This window comes from Peromyscus maniculatus, chromosome 5, assembly GCF_049852395.1.
Source record: "Peromyscus maniculatus bairdii isolate BWxNUB_F1_BW_parent chromosome 5, HU_Pman_BW_mat_3.1, whole genome shotgun sequence".
In the NCBI taxonomy this organism is placed as follows: Eukaryota; Metazoa; Chordata; class Mammalia; order Rodentia; family Cricetidae; genus Peromyscus; species Peromyscus maniculatus.
The window spans coordinates 47,596,014-47,618,123 of NC_134856.1; the positions used below are offsets into that span (position 1 = coordinate 47,596,014).

Genomic DNA, 22,110 nt, shown 5'->3' on the forward strand with positions numbered 1-22,110 from the left:
TGTTGTTTTTGTTTTTTCCTTAATGCAGGTATGCATGTCCCTACTAGCCTTTGGCTCATACTGACTCCTATTTCCTCCCTAAGAATGAGTCAGGCCCACCTGCTACAATCCCAACATGCACCTCTGCTTCTAATATTTCAACTCATATCACAGTAAGTTTGGTCTCATCATATTCCTTTGGGCTATGAGGTATTCTACCAACCCTGTGATTCTTACTCATCAAAATCCCACCATCATCCAGACCAGCCCCTCCAAACAAAGGCAGGTGAAGCTCTGCTGAGGGGTCTTCCGAGGGACTACACAGAGATGGTGAGTGAATTTAATTAACGGTACAACAATATCCTGAAGGGTTCTTTCCACACTGAGTGGAAATCTAATTATTTGATGCTTACACAGAACAGAGACTGGGATCCAACTCCTCCTCTGCTGCCCTAGGGTTGAAGGACTCATCACTGTAGCTCTGCTGACTTCCAGTGTGGTGTGATGGTTGAACCAAGCAGTAACCAAGGCCACATCCAGGTGTTCATCACCTCATCCTCTCCAGGGATCTTAGCCCAGCCAGAGACTTCTCTCTTCTGTTCTTCACATGAATCAGCTAAGCACAGTGCCTATCTCATGATGGCTAAGCACTGTTAATTAAATGAAGCACTGTTTGAATTCAGAAGTTCCAGAATTTCAGAGCTTTGGGATCATATAGGTGACAGCATGGCCAGCGTGATGGTTAATGGTAATTGTCGACTTGACAGAATCTAGAATCACCTCTGGCTGTGGCTGAGGGGGGTTATCATAATTATGTTAATTGAGGTAGAAGGTCTGCCCACTGCAGGTGGTACAATTCCCTTGGCTAGGCCATATATATAAATACATAAATGTTTTATAAAAATATATAAATAGAGATAGGGAACTGAACAGTAGCATGTATTCATCACTCTCCACTCTCTGATTGTGGATGCAATGTGGTGCCCAAAGCTTCTTCTACCTTTACTTCTCTACGTCGATGGACTATGCCCTTGAACTATGAACCAGAATAAACCCTGTATCCCTTAAGTTGCTTCTGTCAGGGTATTTTATCACAGCAAAAGGAAAAGGAACTAAGACAACCAGTTCATTATGCTTTCAGGCACCACATGTGTGTGATTGAGGCTGTCTCCAATCTAAATTTTAAGAAAAAAAAAAATTCTAACTAATGGGCATACAAAATCAGAGACCAAATGTGTTCTGTTATTGAGCATCTCCCAAACTGTGTGCTATACTCTCTTCCTAGTCCCAGGAACAAAACAGAACCAAATCTCTGGTAGGCAAGTCCCTGTCCAAGGTGTTACATGGGATTAAGATGAGGCAAGATGCTGTTTGAAAACCATGTCCACTAACCAATGGAAAGGTGAATGTGTACAATACATTCCCGTGATGCTTTAGTTCTTCACTGGAGGGAATTGTGCAGTAGGGTGGCATTTGGTAAAGCCTGGAAATGCATTTGTCACAACTAGAGGGTGTTGCCTACAACTATACAGTAAAACCAAGAGTCCTGCTCACTCTCCTGTGGTGCACAGGACCACTACCACAGCAAAGAAGCATCCAGCCCTAAATGTCATAGATTGAACAATCCCTCCCCAGAGGACAGCAGAAAAGCAATGACCTAGGAAAAGCAAGTGCAGGGGAAACAGTCCATTGATGGTCCTGTGCTGCAGTCCCCAGCACACTTCATCCTTCAGTCCTCTTCTCCATTCCTGTATCATCCCCAGAGTCTGCCTACTCTCACTTTGCAACAATGCCTCAAGCTCTGTGTGTATCCAGAGCTAGCTTCTCCTTACTCCGCTGGGCAAGCCATTAACCTCACTAAATTTCACTCTCCTTTCAACTCTCTCCCATGAGTGACAGAGACTCAAGAAGAAAAATGGAAGTATTTTTATGTAACCCTGAGTGACAGCCTGACAGACTCCCACCTGCTTCGTGGCACTGATGCAACAAAATGAGAGAATGCATATAAGGTGCTTTGCTTGCTGACAGCACCTGTCATGTGTCAGCGGCTGTGATGGTACTGCTCAATGTCCTCTGCCACCCAGGGACTTACCACCCCTGCTTTGTCCTTTACATTTACCAAAGTTTTTGTTTCAGCTCTCTCCTACAACCCACTGGCAGGAAGTGACTCACACTACTACATGCTTCTTCAGAGCCCAGAGCCCTCCTCATTCTTCCTCTCTCAGAGAAAGGAGCCAACAGAGACGGACGTCCCTCCATCGAGGAGGGAAAGGACCAGCTTTCTGAAGGAGCTCTTTGTACAGAAATGCTGTATTCTAAATGCTTTTAACACAGACTCAGTCATTTCCATTCCACCTAGTCAATGCATCTCCATTCCCCTAAGTACAGAAATCTCCCCCTACACCCTGTAGACCAGCCTTTTGTCTGCAAAGCCTAAGGAAAAAGTCACCTGTGCCTACTAAATTGTAGCTTCCAGTGTCATTGGGGTTCACTGTCATGTAGCACACATCTTAAAAGGTCTTACTAATAAAATCAAACCTGAGGCCAGGTATTGGGGTGAATGCTGGAAGATCAGAGAAGCAGAGCAAGCCACAGCTTCCTCACCTTGCAATTCCTCAGCTGATCCTGTTTCCTCAGACTGGAAGCCTCTGAGTCCTCATCCAAATGGATCTCAGCTGAACTGCTTCTTGAAAGCCTGAAAGCTTAACCAGCTCTAGTTCCTGGTCCTCATGCCTTAAATACCTTTCTGCTTCCTGCTGTCACTTCCTGGGATTAAAGGCGTGAGTCACCATGCCTGGCTGTTTCCAGTGTGGCTTTGAACTCAGAGATCTGGATGGATCTCTGCATCCCAAGTGATAGGATTAAAGGTGTCTGTGCCACTATTTTCTGGCCTCTATGTCTATCTAGTGGCTGTTCTGTCCTCTGACCCCAGATAAGTTTATTAGGATGCACAATATATTGGGGGACACAATATATCACGACAACATCATCCCCTTCAAATATGGCTAACCACTTAAGAATTTCAAGGTCTTGAAAGATCTTTGGACTTTTTACAGTGTGTGTGTGTGTGTGTGTGTGTGTGTGTGTGTGTGTGTGTGTGTGTGTAAGTCAGAGGTCATTGTTTTGGATGTCTTCTTCTTTGGCTTCTCTGCCTTATTTTTTGACCTTATGGATTTGAATACATTGGCTAGCCAGTAAGCCCAGAGGATCCTCCTGTCTCCACTCCTCCAGCAAGAGTTAGAAGTATGAGCCATCACACTTGGCAATTTTACTTGGTTAGGGGGATTAAACTCAGGTCTTCATGCTTCCATGGCTAGTTCTTTACCTACTTAGCCTTCTCTTCAGCCCTTTTTAACCCTTTCCACAAATTCTTCCTTTTGATAATTCTAGGTGAAAACCTTCAGGCCTGGTAGGAAAGACTCATCTGTTCATCTGTCCCCTGTAAGTAAAACCCACATGATCTGGCAGCAAGGTCATTATATCCTTAGTGAGGAACTAGATCCTTTCAGGCAAAAATACTGCGTCTCTTCCCAGATTTAAGGATTTTTTTCTAAAATATCCAAAACAAGAATAAACTTTAAATGTAATCTCCAAGTTCCCCATTGGCTTGTGGAACCCCACAAATCTTGGAAGCTCAGGTTATTGTCTTAACCTCTCATTCTCTAGATAGGACAATATTTTCTTAGATTATTTAAGTCCTTCCATTTGACTGAATGATAAATTTCTAACCCATCTTCAGGTCCTAGGTGAGAAATCACTTCCTCTCCATGGCTGTCTCATGTTTTCATCCTTGGCCTATTCCCAGACAAATTGCTTCTTCTTCTGTGCTCATCACACCCCCCAACATCTCTCTTGTGCAACAATCTAGGGGTGTGGCTTACTGTATTATGGCAGGCTGTATACCTAGCATGCATGAGAACCCTGATTTGACCCCAAAAACTGCAGTAACAACCATCAAAGATTGCACAGTATATATTGGAGTTTAGGCCTTTCTGAGAGACTGCGTCTCCAGAGAGGAAACTCTTTGTATCTCTTTGTATCCTCCTCCCTCCCCCTGGCCTCACACACACTGGAATTAGCATTCATTGGATGTTTACTTCAGTTCTTCTCAACCACCCAAATCCATTGCTAATTAAACAAACATAATAGCCAAGCATGGCAGAGCACACCTATCATCTCAACACTCAAAAAGTAGAGAATCAGAAGTTCAAGATCATCCTTGGGTACATAGCAGGTTCAAGGCCAGCTTCTGGTACATTATACTCTGTCTCAAAAAGAAAATGAATGGCTAAATCAACAATTATCACAGCAATACACTTGACAATTGCTTTTCCTACCTCTTGCTTTCATAAAAAAAAATAGAGCAGAGTAAGTATGAACACTCAGACTTGCTATATGGATTAGTAGATTTCTGCTGCATGGCTGACTTTGGCTCTGTTTAATTCACTTGACCACAATATATATTTGACCAAGGGACCCCATGCCATCCAGATGCTCATGACAAGAGAATGAACCACTCCATCCAAGTGGTTCTGACTTGCTTTTTGCTTTTCTTTGCTCCTTACTCTCAGGATGCTCCTGGTGTCTTCTGAGCCAACACTTGCTACTAATGGCTCCTTAAAAATTCTCTTGAGGGAGCTGTAGAGATGGTTCAGTCAGTAAAGTGCTTGCCGCACAAGCCCAGGGAAGACCTGAGTTTGATCTCAAGTACCCACATAAGAAGCCACACAGAGTGTTACACATCTGTAACCCCAGCCCAGGGGAGACAGAGCCTAGAGGATCCATGGAGCTGGCTAGCAAGGAATCGGTAAGCTCCAGGTTCAGTGAGAGACTCTGTCTCAAAGTACACAGTAGAAAGTGATCGAAATATAAAGTGGAGAATGACCGAAGAGGACATCCAAGGTCAACACATGCACATGCATGTACACACAAGCACACAAGCACAATCATGTATATATCCACACAAACACAATGCTCTTGAAGTATCCCCACCAGCTCTCTTGTTGCCAAGTAGAGACTTGCCTTAAATATAATATCTAGTTCACCACCTGCCTTCCAAAATAATAGTCGTCCGTACAAGCCCAGATAAGAGAAAGACAGGGTGGTTGCTAGCATACAAAATTGAAGGCAGTCCTCACTTTCAGGTGCTAACTCTGCACTTGCATGGTTCTGAGAACAAGGTCCTCTTTAAATGTGGCTTCGTGTCCTGCATTACCACAAAGATCCCCATGTAGCTTGTTAAAGGAGGAAATGAAGATTGCTCCATTTTTGCTCTCTTCCTGGCATGTGAGTCCATGGGTCTGACATTTCATAATTCCAGTCATTCTTCCATAAAACCTTCAGGCTGAGGACTGGAGAAATGCTCAACAGTTAAGAGCACTTGCTGCTCTTGCAGAGGACCCAGGTTTGGTTCCCAGCATCCATATCCCATGGCTCATAACTGCCTGTAACTCCAGCTCTAAGGGATCTCATACCCTCTTCAGGATGCTATAAGTAGCTGCACTCACATAACCACACCCACACACACGTACATAAGTAAAAATAAAATAAATATATTTTTAAATTTTGGGTTTCTATCACTTTCATATCTGAAACTACACAGTAGAACGAGGAAATCTAGATCCTGTGGGCACTCGTCATGATTATTCTTCCCTTAAACACCCACTTTTGATTTTAAGCAATCCTTGGTCCCTCCCAGAGATGGGCATAGTTAGTGTAATGCCTCACAGATGACTTTACTAGATGTGTCTTGTCATTATGGTATTTCTCAATTCTTCATTTTCAAAGCTTTTAATTTATCATCTAATAGGCACAGTGATTCATAGTCATCCGTCTTCATTTCTTTTCCTATCTTAGGTGGACAGTTCTTATTACTATTCATAACACAAGCTCAGTGCCATAGTTATTAAGTGATGTCATTTGTACCTTAATGACTTCATCCCTTTCATACCATTCAAAAGAAAATTGAATATCATGAAGCATTAAATGGAACCCCAAACAAAAACTGAGCTTTCTATAACCTTCATTGCCCAAGTATAAAAGATTGTGTGGAATACAGGGATGTTCTGTTTGTATGATACATGTTCTTATTTCAACTCTGTTGCTGTGAAAAAAAAAACTCTGACAACTAGGGGAGAAAGAAATTTATTTCAATTTGCAATTCCAAGTTACAGCCCGTCATTGTACAACTTACAATGCCAGGTTAAAGACCGTCATTGTGGAGACATCATGGTGCCAGGTTACAGCCCGTCATTGTGGAGGCATCATGGTGCCAGGTTATAGCTCATCATTGTGGAGACATCATGGTGCCAGGTTACAGCCCGTCATTGTGGAGGTGTCAAGGTGCCAAGACCTTCAAACAGCTAGTCACAGCACATCTGCAGTCAACAGCAAAGAAAGGAATAGATGCATGCATGCATGCAGCTTGCTTGTTTTTGCTCAGCTTGATTTCTTCACTCTCACATGGCTCAGGAGCTCCCACATAGGGAGTTGTACTTCCACAGTGGGCTGGGTCTCCCCACATCAATTAACTCAGTTATGACAATTCTCTACAGTCATGTCCACAGGCCAACCCAATGTAAACTGTCTCTTGATGAGACACACTCTTCCCAGGCGATTCTATACTATGTCACTTTGACAGGGCCAGCCATCACAATACATATCCTTGGAATGTCCCAACGCACCTTTCTCACATCTAGGTTCATGTTCATTTTGTTCTATAGTTCCCATAGCCATTAGCCTTTGGGGGTCTTTTTCACATTCTCCTGTTGGTCGAAATTGTCCTCTCTGACCCATCCCCCTTCACTATAAATAAACTCCATTCATTTCTTAAATCCCAGATCAATTATTTCTTTCTCAGATTTCTCCCTGGTCCTCCAGCCAGGTCAAATTCCCTATCCACATTGTCCTCACACCAATGGGCAATGAGCAAATGGCAATGTTGTGTCTAAGCTTGTGTTTAAGATAGTAAGCAGAACACTGGTAGGGAATCTTAGAGACATCATGTGCCCATCAGTCTTCCCAGACCTAAGTTTGAGTGTACACCCAACACGTTTTGTTTGTTTATTTTTTGAAATAAGGTCTCACAGTTTATCCTAGGCTGACCTCACATTCATAGCAATCCTCTCAAACGATGGCCCAGCTTCACTAAATTTGATGAATAATGGATTAAATGTGCCAATCTAAGTGTCCTAGGTGACACCACAGCACCTTAACCCAGGGGTTTGAAGACCTTAAATGATGTGAGTGTCCACTGACATATTTCAGAGTTGAAGAAACCAACAAAGATGTTGAGACACCTAGGAACCAGCAATAGCAGGAAGATCTTGCCCGCCCCAAGCTTGAAGGTGTGTGAGAAAGAATAAGCATTACCATGACTGGGCATGTAAGGGTCAGAGACTGGTCCCTGACAGACCCACTAAGCTGTGTTTGTCCATCCACTCTTAATAAGAAAAAGAAATAGTAAGAGGAAAAACTAGAAAAGGGAGATCTATTCAACGTGGCCACTCTGGGAAGAACAACAGGATCCAGCCCCCACTCCACCCCTCAGTCCGTCTCCAGACTTCTGTAATGAGGTTGGGGTTAAAGCCGAGGCCAGAGATACGGAAAACAAAATAGTTCTGGTCCGACTGTGGTCCTGCCATCCATTGTCTGAGCTCCAGCCTCTCCTGTGTGGTTAGAGTTAAGATAAGTTGTCAGAAGTGTGTGAAGTTCCTTCCTGGGACACCAGCTTCCCCTCCATTTGTTGTCGTGTTTTATTGTTTTATTGTTTCTCTTCTCCCAGCATGACATTCTGGAGGACATTCCAAGTCCTCGGGGCACTTTGTTTCAATAGTCTGTTAGCTAAAAGAGAAGGACACAAATGTCTCTCTAAAATATCTTGATGCTTGTCAGGACAGTCACACGACCAGATGCCAGAGAGGGAGCTGGGAGCTGGCAATGGCTGCAGTTACAAAGAGACCTAGCTCCTGCCAGAAATCTGCCTCCACTAGGCAGGGATGGCCAAGGGGAAGCCTCCACTACCCCTCTTGTTTTCTGTTCTGCTGCCAGAGTCTCTGGCAGAGGAATGAACAAAGAGGCCCAAGAATGAATGAGAGGCACAATGTCTTGAGAATAAACAAAACACCGAGGGTGCAATCAGTGAGCCAGCATTGCTAGACTTCTGGAAACTTCATCTCTCCTGGTTCTGGTGTAGACAGAAATGAGCACATTCAGTCGTAATTGCTCCACTGCTCCTACATGCTGTGAGCCAATTAAATTTTCCTTGTGGGTCATGCCCTGAGTATTAAACACAACGGACTTCATGCAGAGCATGAACCAATGGCACCAGATGAACTATGCTGGGTTGCAGTGCAGAGGCCACACAAATCAGTCAGGGACTCTCCATGAGTAAGGCCACCTGCACACAATGAAGAAGTTTTAAATAAGTTATTCTGAGAACCTCTATTAGGAGACTGCAACCTCCATGACAGTCTGTGTTTAACCTTGGGTGCAACAGCTGGGGCAATTTGCATGGAGAGAATAGGTTTGGAGAACAAGAGTTGACTATGGGTCTGTAAGCAAAATGCAAGAAATAAGAGTCCCAGGATACCCACAAAGGGCTGCTCTCAGTCAGTGGCTTAGATTTGCTGATTCTAAACTCTCTGTATCATCAGATCCAGGGACACCTGCCTGCCATTGGCCTTCTTCCCTCTGGGATGTTCAGCTTCTTGTTCCCTCTCCTCTTCCTGGTCTGAATCTCAGATCCCAGGGCCTGTTCAGTCTTGGATCCACATTTTAGGGATGGAGATGGAAGAAGAAATCAATGTTCATCACGAAGCATTGTTCAACAGTGAAGGTCAAAGATGACCATGAGGAGCCTCATATGGATATGCGGTATTTTATCATCATTGTCATCCCTGTGGTGATGTCAGCTACCCTCACTCATCACCTGCTCTGACTCGTCCGTGTCTTAGAGCATCACCATGAGCTGCCATCTTTAGTTCTTGCCGCCCTCACACCCCACGGTCAGTTACCTGGTCCTGTCAGTCACACTACATAATCCCTGTGTCACAGCCAGGTCTGGCTGTCACATGTGCAGGGCCGGAGGCAAGAGTACAAGCAGAAGCATCCAGCCTGTGAGTGGCTAATTTTCTCACACCCTCAAGTCCCACCTAAGCCACTAGGACAGGCTTGGATCTGGGAGAACTTGACTATCTTTCAGAATTCCAATAGAGGGCGCTGAGACCTCAGGTTTCCTCCTAAAGTAACTCCCAGTAGAGAACATCTTCCTGGTCCTGAGGAGACATTACATGAAATTAGTTTGGGGCCAATCACAATGCCAAATTCCTAATGTGCCATTCTTGTCACTCTTCATAATGGTGGTTCTACGAGGTGGGCCTAACCTTGTGATGGGCAGAGTAAGTTCCCCTCAAAGCCATCTACATTCTCATCCCCAGAACTTGGGGTCATGTGGCCTCACAAAGCAAAGGTGATTTCACAGATGAAACTAATTTAAGGATCTTGAGATGGGTGGGTTTTCCTGGATTATCTTTAGGGCTCTGAGTAATCACGAGTGTCCTTAAAAGTCAGAGGCAAGAAAGCCAGAGTCAGCAAGATGAGGAGGTTCTGTGCTGCTGGCTTTGAAGATGGTAGTAGGGACATACCAGCAAAGGGATGCAGGGTTCTAGAAGCTGGAAAAGTCAAAGAAATGGGCTCCTCCGTTGAACCTCCAGAGAGATACATGGTCTTGAACCTACCTTGAGTTTAGACCAGTGTGACTCACATCAGATTCATGACCCCCAGAACTATAGGAAAATAAATTTGTGCTTCAAGCACCATGCTAGAAGCAATTTGTTACATCAGGGAGAACAAATATATGTAAAACTTTCCCCACACTTCACAGGGGGAAAGTGTCCCAGGAACATTAGGTAATAATGTCATGTGTTGAATGCAGGAGTCTGGATTCCAATGAGATCCTGAGGCTTTGCAGGACAGGCTGGAGTCCCCACAGGAATGGCAGGTAGTTAGTAAGTAGGGAATGCTGGGGGTGGGGTGACAGGGACCCTGAGGAGGTCCACTATCCTTCCCTGTCATACTGTACAAATAGGTTGCCCCTCTCCGTGGCCATGTTTTCCTCATAACCAAACATCATTCTCTCTTTTTTGAGCACATTCTTGAGGGAGTCATGGAATGTTTATCTTTATGATTAACCTGTTTAAGAAGGGAAAGTGGGGTTCCTTCAAAGCAGAGCAGGAACTAGGGAGAAGGCTCAGCAGTTAAAAAGCATTTGCTGGTCTTCTGGAGGTCCTGAGTTTGGTTCCCAGTACCCATGTAGGATAGCTCACAACTGCTTGTAACTCCAGCTCCAGGGGGATAAAATGCCCTCTCTGGTCTCCAAGGGCACAGCACTCCTGTGCAGAGAGAGAGAGAGAGAGAGAGAGAGAGAGAGAGAGAGAGAGAGAGAGAGAGAGAGAGAGATACACCCATGAATTTAAAAATAAAAGTCTTTTTTTTTTTTTTTTCAAGGATAGAGCACACCCATTCTACCTGGGCTCTGGTACTGTCAAAGGCAAGAGGGAGTAGATAACATAGGTATTGCTGTTTCATGTAGACCAAAGACAAAACCCCGGGACATCAAACAGTGTCACCAAGTAGAAGCAGAGCCGATCACCTGTGCCACCATCTGCTCAGGTTGCCATCCAAGTAGCCTCATGAAAAACAGCCATATCAGAAAAAGCTCGAGTGACTTCGGGATCTTGAGATGCTGACGTGTCTGGATGGCACGACTCAGATTCCCTGCCTCCCACTGTGTGTGTGGGAAACGAGTGCCAGTGGGTAGAGCCTGAGAACTTCCACAATGCCCAGCCCTGGGAAAGTCAGCTGCTGAGACACATCTGGATGGCCTAACAGCTAGCAGAAGTTGTTGGTTGTCTCCCACAGAGTATGGGGAGCACAGCTCTGATTAGGAGCAGACTCCTCCAGGCCACCCAGGAAGCACAGAGCAGGCCACCAAGAGACAGCTGCCCCACTCTGGGAAGTGGGGTAGACACAGGATGGAAACCCACTGGGTGAGGCTCAGCCACATAGCATCTCAGCTGCTTCACATATCCACTTGTTCCTTTGTCAGTTCACTTATTTATGCATTTATTCTGCAGGTTAGCATATGCTGACCTTCCTTTACACTGGGGGTTCCTGTAGGCACCCCCAAGCTGCCCATGAGCCATGTGGGGCCTCTGAGTATTTAAAGAGAGGCTAGTCTGACTTAGATACTTTGTAAATTTGCTGTATACCCTGAATTCCCAAAACGCAGAACAAACACACATCATTAACTTGATATCACTTTGAGTACATAGTGAAGTGAGAGAGCTTTGAATAGTGTCCCCGTTATCATCTGTCACTGTGAAAACTATCAAGACCAAAAGCAAACCCAGGGGAGAAAAGGGTTTGTTTCCACTTACAGGTCACAGTCCATCATTGAAGGAAGGGCAGGAACTTGAAGTAGAAATCCTGGAGGAACACTGTGTTGGATAACTCACAGACCAACACTTTGCTAGCTTTTGTATACAAGACAGGACCACCTTCCCAGGGAATGGTACCACCCGCAGTGGCCTGGGCCTTCCCCTATCAATTAACAAGACAGCCGCCCAAAGACATGCCCACAGGTGAATCAGTCTGTTCTGGGCAACCGCTCAACTGAGACTACCTTCTCAAGTTACACTAAGGTGTTGGTAATTAAATCTAAGTAGGACGGATAGAGTTGGTAAAATACATTATTGAAATCAATTTTATTAGCTGCTTCGTTGCATTTCTTCCTGTGCCTAGTCGGAAAACCTTCTGTCATATCTGTAGCTTGCTTTGTGTTTGTATTTGAGTGTGCTGTTCTGTTGGCTCACAACATAAAGGCTGCTGTGGATGTTACAAGTACAGGGATGGAGTTGATGTTACCTGCCAGCCCGACTTGCCAGGACCCCACAGTACTTGGCCAGATTGTGAAGGTCAAGTGTACAGGGCACAGAACAAGTACCCAGAGGAGCTCACAGCTGAGCTCTCAACTGAGTTAGCGCCAGGACTGGGGAGCTCCAGGAAGCACACAGAGGCACAGCAGACAGCCGACTGAGCTTCAGGCATATCTTCAGTTGTGGGGTGAAGGGTGCAAGAACTGGCTCCTGGGGCAGCCAGTCAAGAGCAGAGCAGGACACTTGGCAAGCCACCGGTGAAGTTTTGAAGTGCTCTACTAACCCGGTCAGAGGACAAAAGGATGACTTGAATGAGCCCGCCTTGAGCCAGTGTCTAAATATCATAATATGAACCTTTAAGCATTGTCCACAATCCTCACTGAGATATTTTACATTCTTTTTTCAGTTTTTATAACAATTTTTATAAGTTTTTTAATTATTTGTGTGGGTATGTGTGTATGTGTACACAACTGAGCCTGAGTGGCATTCAGTGTGAGAACAGGTGCCCATGGAGGCCAGAAGGCATTGAATCCCCTAGAGATGGAGTCACATGGAACTGTGAGTTACCTGATACCTGATATGGGTGCTAGGAACCAAACTCTGGTCTCCTACCAAAGCAGTATGTATGTGCTCTAAACCACTGAGCCATCTCTCCAGGCCCTATTTTGTGCTCTAGTGGCTTCATAACTACTAAATCTTTGAAATCTGGTACACATTTTATGGTGACAGCATGTGGCAGTTAGTACCACATTCAAGTGCAAGTCCTGTTGTTGCAGGTGACCTGTGGCTACTGGATTAGATGATGCAAGCCTACAAGATTCTTTTCTTTATTGCAATTTTGGTTTCAGATGGAAAGGTGCATTAGGCAAGTCTTAAATGCAGAGGAGACAAATCTTCTCAGGTGCTCTCAAACATCTCAAGAACATCACCTATTTGGGGACCTTTTTTAAGCTGATAAATTGGTGGTTAAGTCTAAACCCTGTGCAGAAGTATCAGCAAAGGACAGTCTTGGGGTGTGGCCAGCACAGCCTTGTAATGGGTTTTGCACAGAGCCTCAGAGGGAGAAGCTGGCACTCACTTTTCCCACACGGCTCTTCCTCTTTAAGTGACAGGTAGAGGCAGACCTCTCAGATGCTTCCTCCTGTGTTTCTCGTCTGAAAGGCTGCTGCAGACATTCCCTCAAGAAGCTCATCGGGTGGATGAAATAGCACCATGCGTGCAAAATGCTACACACTGTGCCTGATAAAGAATTGATTAGCCGGGCGTTGGTGGCGCACGCCTTTAATCCCAGCACTCGGGAGGCAGAGCCAGGCGGATCTCTGTGAGTTCGAGGCCAGCCTGGGCTACCAAGTGAGCTCCAGGAAAGGCGCAAAGCTGCACAGAGAAACCCTGTCTCGAAAAAACCAAAAAAAAAAAAAAAAAAAAAAAAAAAAAAAAAAGAATTGATCAAAAGTAGGAGTCTCCTTCCTTCTAAGCCTCTGCCAGCGGGGCTCCTGTGCAGCTCAAGGAGCAGCCTTTAAAAGAGCGTGGAGAGTCCAACATCAGGACTGGGGTGGGGGTAATTAAATGACCTCTTGGGATTACTCCTGGTCCTTTATCCATTTTCCATAGACAGGACTTCAAGGCGGTGTTTCATTTCGGAAAGAAATTTCCAAAAATGTGCAGATTAAAGGCAACCCTACAGGGGGACTTCCTCCAACCCCTCGAGCATCACGATCCACTTTAACTTGTGAGAAAACAGCTCTTTACATTTTCCTGGACTCCAACTTAGTACAGAAGCAGCTTAAAGTGTGCCTAACTGTGTCCTGTCATCCTGGCTCTTCCAGATGCTGAGTGAGACAGGAAGATTACAAACTCATTGTCTACTTAGACTTCAGACTGAGTTCTAGACCACCCTGGGAAACAGAGTGAAACCCTGTCTCAAAATAAAAAGTAAAAGGAAGGCTGGGGTGTGGTTCAGTGGTAAAACACTTGCCTAGAATCCACCATGGAAGGACTAGGGATATGACTCAGTGTTAGAACAGTTGCCTAGAATCTGCCAGTGTCTTAGTTAGGGTTTCTATTGCTGTGAAGAGACACCATGACCACACAACTCTTATAAAGGAAAGCATTTAATTGGGGTGGCTTGCTTACAGTTTCAGAAGTTCAGTCCATTATCATCATGGTGAGGAGCATGGCAACATGTAGGCAGAAATGATACTAGAGAAGAAGCTGGGAGTCCTACATCTTGCAGGCAACAGAAAGTCGACTGAGACACTGAGTGGTATCCTGAGCATAGGGATCCTCAAAGCACCCCCAGCAGTGACACACTTCCTCCATCAAGTCCATACCCACTCCAACAAAGCCACACCACCTAATAGTGCTACTCCTTATGAGATTATGGGGGCCAATTACATTCAAACTACCATAGCCAGTGAGGGGTTAGGGGTTGGCTCAGCAGCAGAGTGCCTGGCTAGAAACCATCAGGAAAGGTCTGGCAACATGGCTCAATAATAGAGTGCTTGGTCAGAATTCATCATTGAGGAGTTAAGGCCATAGCTCAGGGGCAGAGCACTTGACTAGAATCCGACAATGAGGGACTCGGGGGCAGTGGTCAAGTGATTGGCCAGAATCCACCATCAGGAAGCTAAGGATGTGACTCAATAGTAGAGCACTTGCCTGATATACAGAAGGTGCATAGTGTTCCTAATACTCAAAAGGAACATTGTGAGGGTTTTTGTTACCACCTTCTACTTTCTAGAATCAAGTGAAACAGGCCTCTCTAGGTAAAACTGAGGGGGAAATGCTGGATTTGAAGTCTATCCAACCTAATTCTGAACCACACTTTGGTTCCCCGTAGCCATGTAACCTTTGAATGAATTGCTTATGCTCTTTAGCCTCGGGGTACTTATCCTTAAAATGGGCACTATTTGTGTCTTGCAAGCTAAACATATATGCAAGGTAGGAGTCTGTTAAGTCTTTATTATCCCATTTACTCCCCCCTCCCACTAAAAAAAAAAAAAACAGTGAACTTTAAAGCATTGGTGATTTCATGGGCTCAGGATAGGGTACCAGGAGCTGGGGATGATTTAGCTGGGCCCTTTGATCCCCACAAGGCTAAAGTCAAGATGTCAGCAGGATATGATCTCATTTCAGGGCTTGTTGGAGAAGATTCTACTTTTAAGTTCTTTAGGGGTTGTTGGCAAGATTTAACTCCTCAGAGGAGCTGAGGGTCTCAGCTCCTTACTGACTACTGGATGGAGCGTGTCTTAGGACTCTCTCATGGAGGGACTCTATAGGGTAGCCCCAGGCAATGTAGCATTCCTCACTACAGTCATTGCAGCACAGACGTGGTCTTCTGTAACTTAATCATGAAAGGAGGAGCCCATCCCATCTGCTGTGCTCTGCAGGGTCCCTAGCTCCGGCCTATACTCAACAGGAGAGAATCACACAAGGACATGACTCCCATGATGGGCAGAGAGCTATACCAACAATTATCTGTCACCATATAGAGCTTTTCAATAAGCATGGTGGGCCTGCCTCATCTGCAGATTCTACATCAGCAGTTTCAGCAAACCTTGAAGAGGAAATACTTGAGGTGGCGGGGGAGGGATATGTGGGGGAGGGGTGAGTTTGCACGAACATGCATGCTTTGATTCCATGTCATGATTCTCTGTATAGTAGAACAGCACGGTGTCATGTTGTATTTGGTGTTACAAGTGTTCTAGAGAGAACTTAAAGTCTATGGGGAAATGTATGTAGGGTCTATGCAGATACGTACCACACTGCTTTATATAAGAGCACCCATACATGTTGGATTCCATGAAGAGCTTTGGAATCGATCTGCCACAGATACCAAAGGGAAAAGGTGCTACCTGTTGTTATAACCAAGTGTGAAAATACTTCAGAAGTCCCTACATAAATGGAAGGAGTCAACTGGTTTGTTTATTGGGGTCGAAAAAATTAACAATCACAGGACACTATCAGTCTACAAAACAGAGATTCTTTCTCACCACGAAGTGACCAAAAACACTGCATTTGGCCGGGCGGTGGTGGCGCACGCCTTTAATCCCAGCACTCGGGAGGCAGAGGCAGGCGGATCTCTGTGAGTTCGAGGCCAGCCTGGGCTACCAAGTGAATTCCAGGAAAGGCGCAAAGCTACACAGAGAAACCCTGTCTTGAAAAACAAAAACCAAACCAAAACAAAACAAACAAACAAAAAAAAACACTGCATTTGAAAGATGCATAAAATTTATATTAAACGTTGACTTTGACAGCACGTTACCACATAACATTATTTGGATAATAGAGTTAAAAAGTCCACCTCTCCTCCACTTAACTTTCCAAGTACACCTGCAAGCCTTCCTAGTTATTTTAGAATATCTACATTTTTATAGAGATGTAAATAAAAGTATGCCTGTTGGTTTTCTCATTTAGCAGGATTACAAAAGCATTCGATCCTGCTGTGTCTCCTTTATAATTAGTGGAATATGTCTTTCTTTTCCTTAAAAGCTATGCAGCATTTCCATTCGGTAGATGAATGTAGAAACCATTGTTTATTTACCCATCCCTTTACTGGGACGTATACGCTGTCTCAGGGTTTTGCCACTAAAAGCAATACACTCATTATCTTTTATGTTTTTCTCCCGTAAATTGAATTGTGTCTCTGAAGTCCCAGAAAAGCAATTTGAACACAAACATTTTAATGGTTCTGTGAGTTTGGATCCAAATGAATGGAAGCCTTTGAGTTTCCAATAAGCAAACATTTCTCCAAGAGCCACAGGCTGAGTTCCTCACATGCAGTTAACGATGTCTGACTTTTCAATTTTTTTTTTACGTCATAGCATCTAGCCTTGAAGCAACATTTACTCAATTTTTTTGTGGGCTGAAGGAACAAAAATATTTTAAATTGTGAGACTTTAAGAAAAATGTTTATACTCAATCTATTATAAATTTTTACATACGTGGCTCAGTGTCTTCTCCATTAATCCCCACAGCGCCCCCTGCAGTTCACTTCCTACACAGCAGCAGAAGGAAAGGCTCCGAACAAACAGGAATGTGTATTACAGCCCTCCTTTCAGAGAGGGTCCCCTACATTCATGAGTCTGACAAGCACCCAGATATGGGAAAGGAGACCATCGATCCTCTTTTCTCGAGAGAATGCTCTTTTGAAGAGAGTTCCTGCTGGGTGAAAGCAGTTTCATCCCAGCAACTAGAAATCATGGGAATTTCGCAAATGCGGTTCAGCCCTGGTAACTGGTTTATTTAGCCAAATTATGAGCCAGGGATATGTAAAACTTAAGTACGCGGGCTTACAGGAGAGAGTCACAGTGTATAATTGACGCAAGGCGAATGAAAATATTTGCGCCCCCCAGAAGTTGCTGTCTGAACCACTATTTGAGCTGCAGCGCCCTCTGGTGGAAGGCCGGCGGATTGACTTTTCCAAGCCCGTTTTCCAGGAGCGGCATCTCACTGATGAATGCTTCTGTCTTCCTTGTGTCTCAGGTAAAGGAGGCCATGCAGCGCATCCACGACCGAGGGAACATCGGGAAGCTGATTCTAGATGTGGAAAAGACTCCAACTCCGCTGGTGAGTGGAATGCAGAGAAAACTGCCAGGCTCAACACCAAAGGCAAATTGCTGTATTATCACGTGTAGCACAGCTGATGAAGAAGGAAATACAGGCAGTGTTTACAGGCTTTCAAAAACTAGAGGTGATCAGATGACTCCAGAATGAGGGATCAGCCACGGGCTGAGATGAAAATGGAGAAAGACAGGAAAATTGCTGAGTGAGGACGGACAGGAATGGACAGAAAAGGACTGTTTTACGGTTATATCCCTAAGGCTGCTGCCAATGGGAAGACTTCCTAGTTAATTCTAAACAACGCACTGCTTGTGCCCAACAGAACGGTGCCAGCTGCCTCTAGGATGCTCCTGGTGCTCCTGTTCCATTTACTTCCATTTATTAAGATAAAACCCTAATATCCAGGCAATCCACAAGAATACAACAGGTCAGATTCACCTGTTGCCAAACTGGCTGCTTTGGGGGAGGGGTGGCCTATGATGTAGCCCTCAATGCACAGACTCTCCCGACTGCATGCATTCAAAGCCTGGTGCTCAGTCCATTTGCAACCTGGGAAAGTTGTTTTGCACTCCAGCTTTGGTCCTGTTGATGAGCTAGAGACTGACAGGTTCTCTGAGATCAGCTAGAAAGGCATTCACTGAGCATGACTAGCCATGGTAGTCATGAGTTCTGGGTAAGCTAAAAAAAAAAGAGAGAGAGAGAGAAAACATGGAGGTTTGTTGTTGTTTTAAGTTTCTTTACTAACACACTAGTCTTGTGTCAGTCTCTGTCTTTTTCAAGAAAAAGAATTAAAATGATCCATAGCTGTCAGTCCAAGTGTGTATTTTCAGAAATAGCTCCTGGTCTGCTGTAGCCATACCATGGCTCAAGGGTAATGGCCATTTCACTCCGTACAGAACAGTCAAAGGAAGGGGCACTTTGTGACACAAGCTGCTGATGACAATATGGATAGAGTTTTTAAATACTCACGAAGTTCACGGGACTGTTGAAGGAGAAATGATAGCATGAAGTTAGGGAGAGGGGCTAGGGTCCCAGGACTTTCATGCAAATACCCTGCGGCGCATTTGAATAGGTCTCTTTCAGCCCCATGCATAGAAGGCTCTAGAGCTGACCTGGCCAACTATTACATTTAAGCAAAATAGCTGGCACTGGCTTCCTGTGCAGAGGGACTGCCTATCTCCATGAACACATGAGATTCTGATGGCCCTTGGGCTGGGATTACAGTTGCTTGACCAAGGCGCAGAGCCTATCAAAGGCCAGATAATGTCCCCATTCAAGCCATGAGTTCAGGTCTGCCTCTGTTGAATTGTTGCGCTTGTTTTCTGGAAATATTTTTACCCTGATACCCAAAGGGACAAAGAGACAGTAGAGAATGAGTATTTGGAGCATTGGTGGTAGGGGAGATGCCACAGCCCTTCTAGATGAAAGAAGACAGCATGAAGTCAAACTGAATCTAGGGCATTGTGAGATTCAGGATGGATCCAATGAGATCGCCTCAAGGGCTTACAGGTGACCTTAACGGAAGCTGCAGGGCCTTGGTGGGTATTAGTAAAGGATATAGAAGGGTTCCTCAGAGGCACTTTCCCCTGTCGGAATGAACACTGTGAAAGAGGTCCATCCCACAATGCTCTGTCTGATGCTCAGGGATGACGAGGGAGTAGGTACATAACCTCCATCACGACCTCTGTTGAATTGCAGATGGCCAACGACAGCACAGAGACCAGCGAGGCAGGGGAGGAGGAAGAGGACCACGAAGGCGACAGCGAGAACAAGGAAAGGATGCCCTTCATCCAGTAAGACCTCATCTCTGTGAAAGTAGAAGACGGCCGGCAAGAGAACGGCCGCCATCCGAACTCCTCTGTGCCCCCGTGAACCAATGCTGTAGTCCAGTGCGTGTCGTGTTCGTCTGCAGTCAGCCGAGCTAAGAAGCTGTTGATCACTGTTGTGTTTGGAATTAAGTGCCAATCCCATTCCACGCAGTATTGTGTCCCTTCCTGGTCTGTGTATCCCACTCTCCCCTCTCCCTCGTATCAAACCCCTCCTTCTTCGGGTCCTTCTTGACAGATTTAGAATAGCCTTGCAAATTAATACAAGACCGTGGAGCCCAATGTCTGAAACCAGGCATGGACAAGGCTACGTCTGATTGAAAGGTGTTGTCACAGAGCCCTGTCCAGATCCCATCATTCTTCAGGCCAATGACACTCTTTGCCCGCCAGCCATCAGCGATGCCTCTAACTATGGCACTTTGTCAGTTTGGCTAGTGGCAAGAGAGTAGGCCAGGAGGAGAATTCGAGATCTTACACATGCAGACTTCTCCAAGCTGTGCTTTGTCACTCCCCCTCTAAGAGGCCATGCCCCTGCCTTTGTCTCTGCACCTTAAGGTTTGAGCCTCTCTTTAACTCTTGTCCCTGGTTCTCATTTATAAACCATAAACCAGGGAAGCAGGTATAGGTTCTTTCTAGGATAGAGATGGGTCAACAGCATCTATCTGAAGACCAGCTACAGAGACCCCTCCTCTGAAACCATGTCTCCTGAGCAAAGTCCTCCCTGTGGCCACACACAGTTTATTTAATCCTAAAAACACTCACCATGTGTAGGCCTAACTCAGATGTCATTACACTCACCTAGGTTCTCACCCTCACACTCGGCCTTCAGAATTACCATGATTATTTCCAAGTTCCTGCCCAAGAAATGCCTTTCCCAAGGAAGAGCTCCCTTGAAGACCAACCACATTTGGGGCTGAAAAATCAATTGGTTAATTTTGCCTTCCCAAAGCATGTTCTACTGTGCAATAAGCACTAAGGATAAAATTGGTGGCTACCCAGCATCTGATGCCAAGTGTGTGGTCCCCCTCTCCAACACACAAAACCATGGTGCTGATTTGCAGGCTCCCTCAAAATCAGGGGCCAAACTGCTTAATCACATACCCTGGTCAATTTTCCAGCTTTTTGATGGGCCTTGAAGGGACAACAGTTACCTTAAAGGAAAAGGAGTCTCTCTTCCTTCTCAGTGGGGCTCCTTAGTGCCTCCTTCCAGTCCTTCTGTCCTAAAGGTTCATATGTCACTTACAAACCAAGCTAGATATAAAAGGCATCCATGCAGTCAGCACCCTGAATTTATTTTGCCTTCTGGAAGACCTAATGGGCTCCCCTATGACCTTGAGTTGGTGTTCCAAGTTTTCTTACATTCTTGAAGACTTTAAGAGGGTTCCTGTGTTGCCCACCTTCTCCACTAATAAGCTTTAGGGTGGATCCCACTCTTTCCCCCATGGGCTGGGTACAAACACATTTCAGCAGTCCCCTGCTTGGTTTTCAAAGTCTCTGTAACCAGTCTCATGTCATTCATCATGTTCCTTATCTCGATCCTGAACCTGTGATGATGACTTCTTCATGCCAAATATTTACCTGAATGGAGTCTTTCCTCATTGTGACTGTGTGAGTCAAATATGGAGATGAGAAAAGGTACCACCAGCCAATAAGCCAGGGGATGGGAATATCTAAAAGAGCATGCCAACCACAGACTTTTATTTCCTAGCTCCGGGGAGTGACTAGCACTCCAGTGTTTGGCTATCCAGAGAGATGATGCCCCTTGCTAAATACTGTATAGTCAGTTACGTTTCCACCATAACCATGTTCAAGGGTGGGTAGACCTGAGGACCACTCTCAAAGTGCTATTGCTAGTGTGTAGAAATAGCCTTCTGGTCACTGGCCATAGGAAGGTTCTCTTCTGGGGAACACGGAACCTGACTCACATTCAGAATGCAAATGGTCTTGTCATGTACAGCAGAGAAGCATAGAAAGGCACCTCTCCCCAACCACTGATTACACGTGAAAGCCCGCCTCTACTGAGAACACAGAATGCGAAAACTTGAGTGTGACCAGCATCACCTTGAGGAACAGGAGGGTGGGTGAGGGACAACTGGAATCAGTCAGTCATCCTGTGGACTCTTGTGTTAAGCACCTTCTTTCCCCTCTCGTGGTTGTTTCCTGGAGGAAGTGTAAAGAGTGTCTTTGTTTGCCTTAAGGGAGCTACAAAGGCTTCTCAGAAGGTTGAGCTTTATTGGAATGAACCGAACATTGTCTAATGTGTCTGTGGCTTCAGAGCTTTCGTTATATTGTTATATTGTGCCTACAAAGCAAATTATGTTTACATAAAAATATAAATAAAGTATTCAGCATAGCATAACCTCTTGTGGCATCCTTTACTCCATGTAAGTATTTGGGTGAGCGGCCTCACTGTGAGAACATGGGGAGCAGGTAACTGGGAGTGGGGGGAGGACACCTAAGATAGGAAGTACAAACTGAAGATCTGATAGAGAAAGAAGCTGAAATGACATGAGCATTTTTAAATGACTTTGAGGCCAGCCTGAACTATAAAAGATCCCCATCTCAAAAGAACAAACAGAACCTAAAAGCCAACAAACTAACAAAAAACTCCTACTCCGAGTACCTTGGTATAATGATGCAAGCCTGTATGCAGAGAGAATGGAAAATGATGATTTTGAGACTAGCCTGGGCTACATAGTGAGCCCCGGTCTCAAAAATAATTTTAATTGCATGCAGATGATACCAAAGGTGATATCAAACATGATAGAAAGTAACAATGAGGATAATGGCAAGCATTTATGAGACAC

General features: G+C 45.0%; 1 protein-coding gene across 1 annotated transcript in view; it reads left to right on the plus strand.

The window, feature by feature from the left end:
* The window catches only part of Vat1l (vesicle amine transport 1 like), a 164,279-nt gene extending 142,617 nt beyond the window's left edge, over positions 1 to 21,662 (plus strand). The window contains exons 8-9 of the mRNA XM_006974063.4: positions 17,400 to 17,483; positions 19,176 to 21,662. Of these exons, the coding sequence (XP_006974125.1) occupies positions 17,400 to 17,483; positions 19,176 to 19,274 (183 nt within the window). The 3' untranslated portion in view covers positions 19,275 to 21,662. The remainder of the gene's footprint in view (positions 1 to 17,399; positions 17,484 to 19,175) is intronic.
* Positions 21,663 to 22,110: the final 448 nt, after the last annotated feature.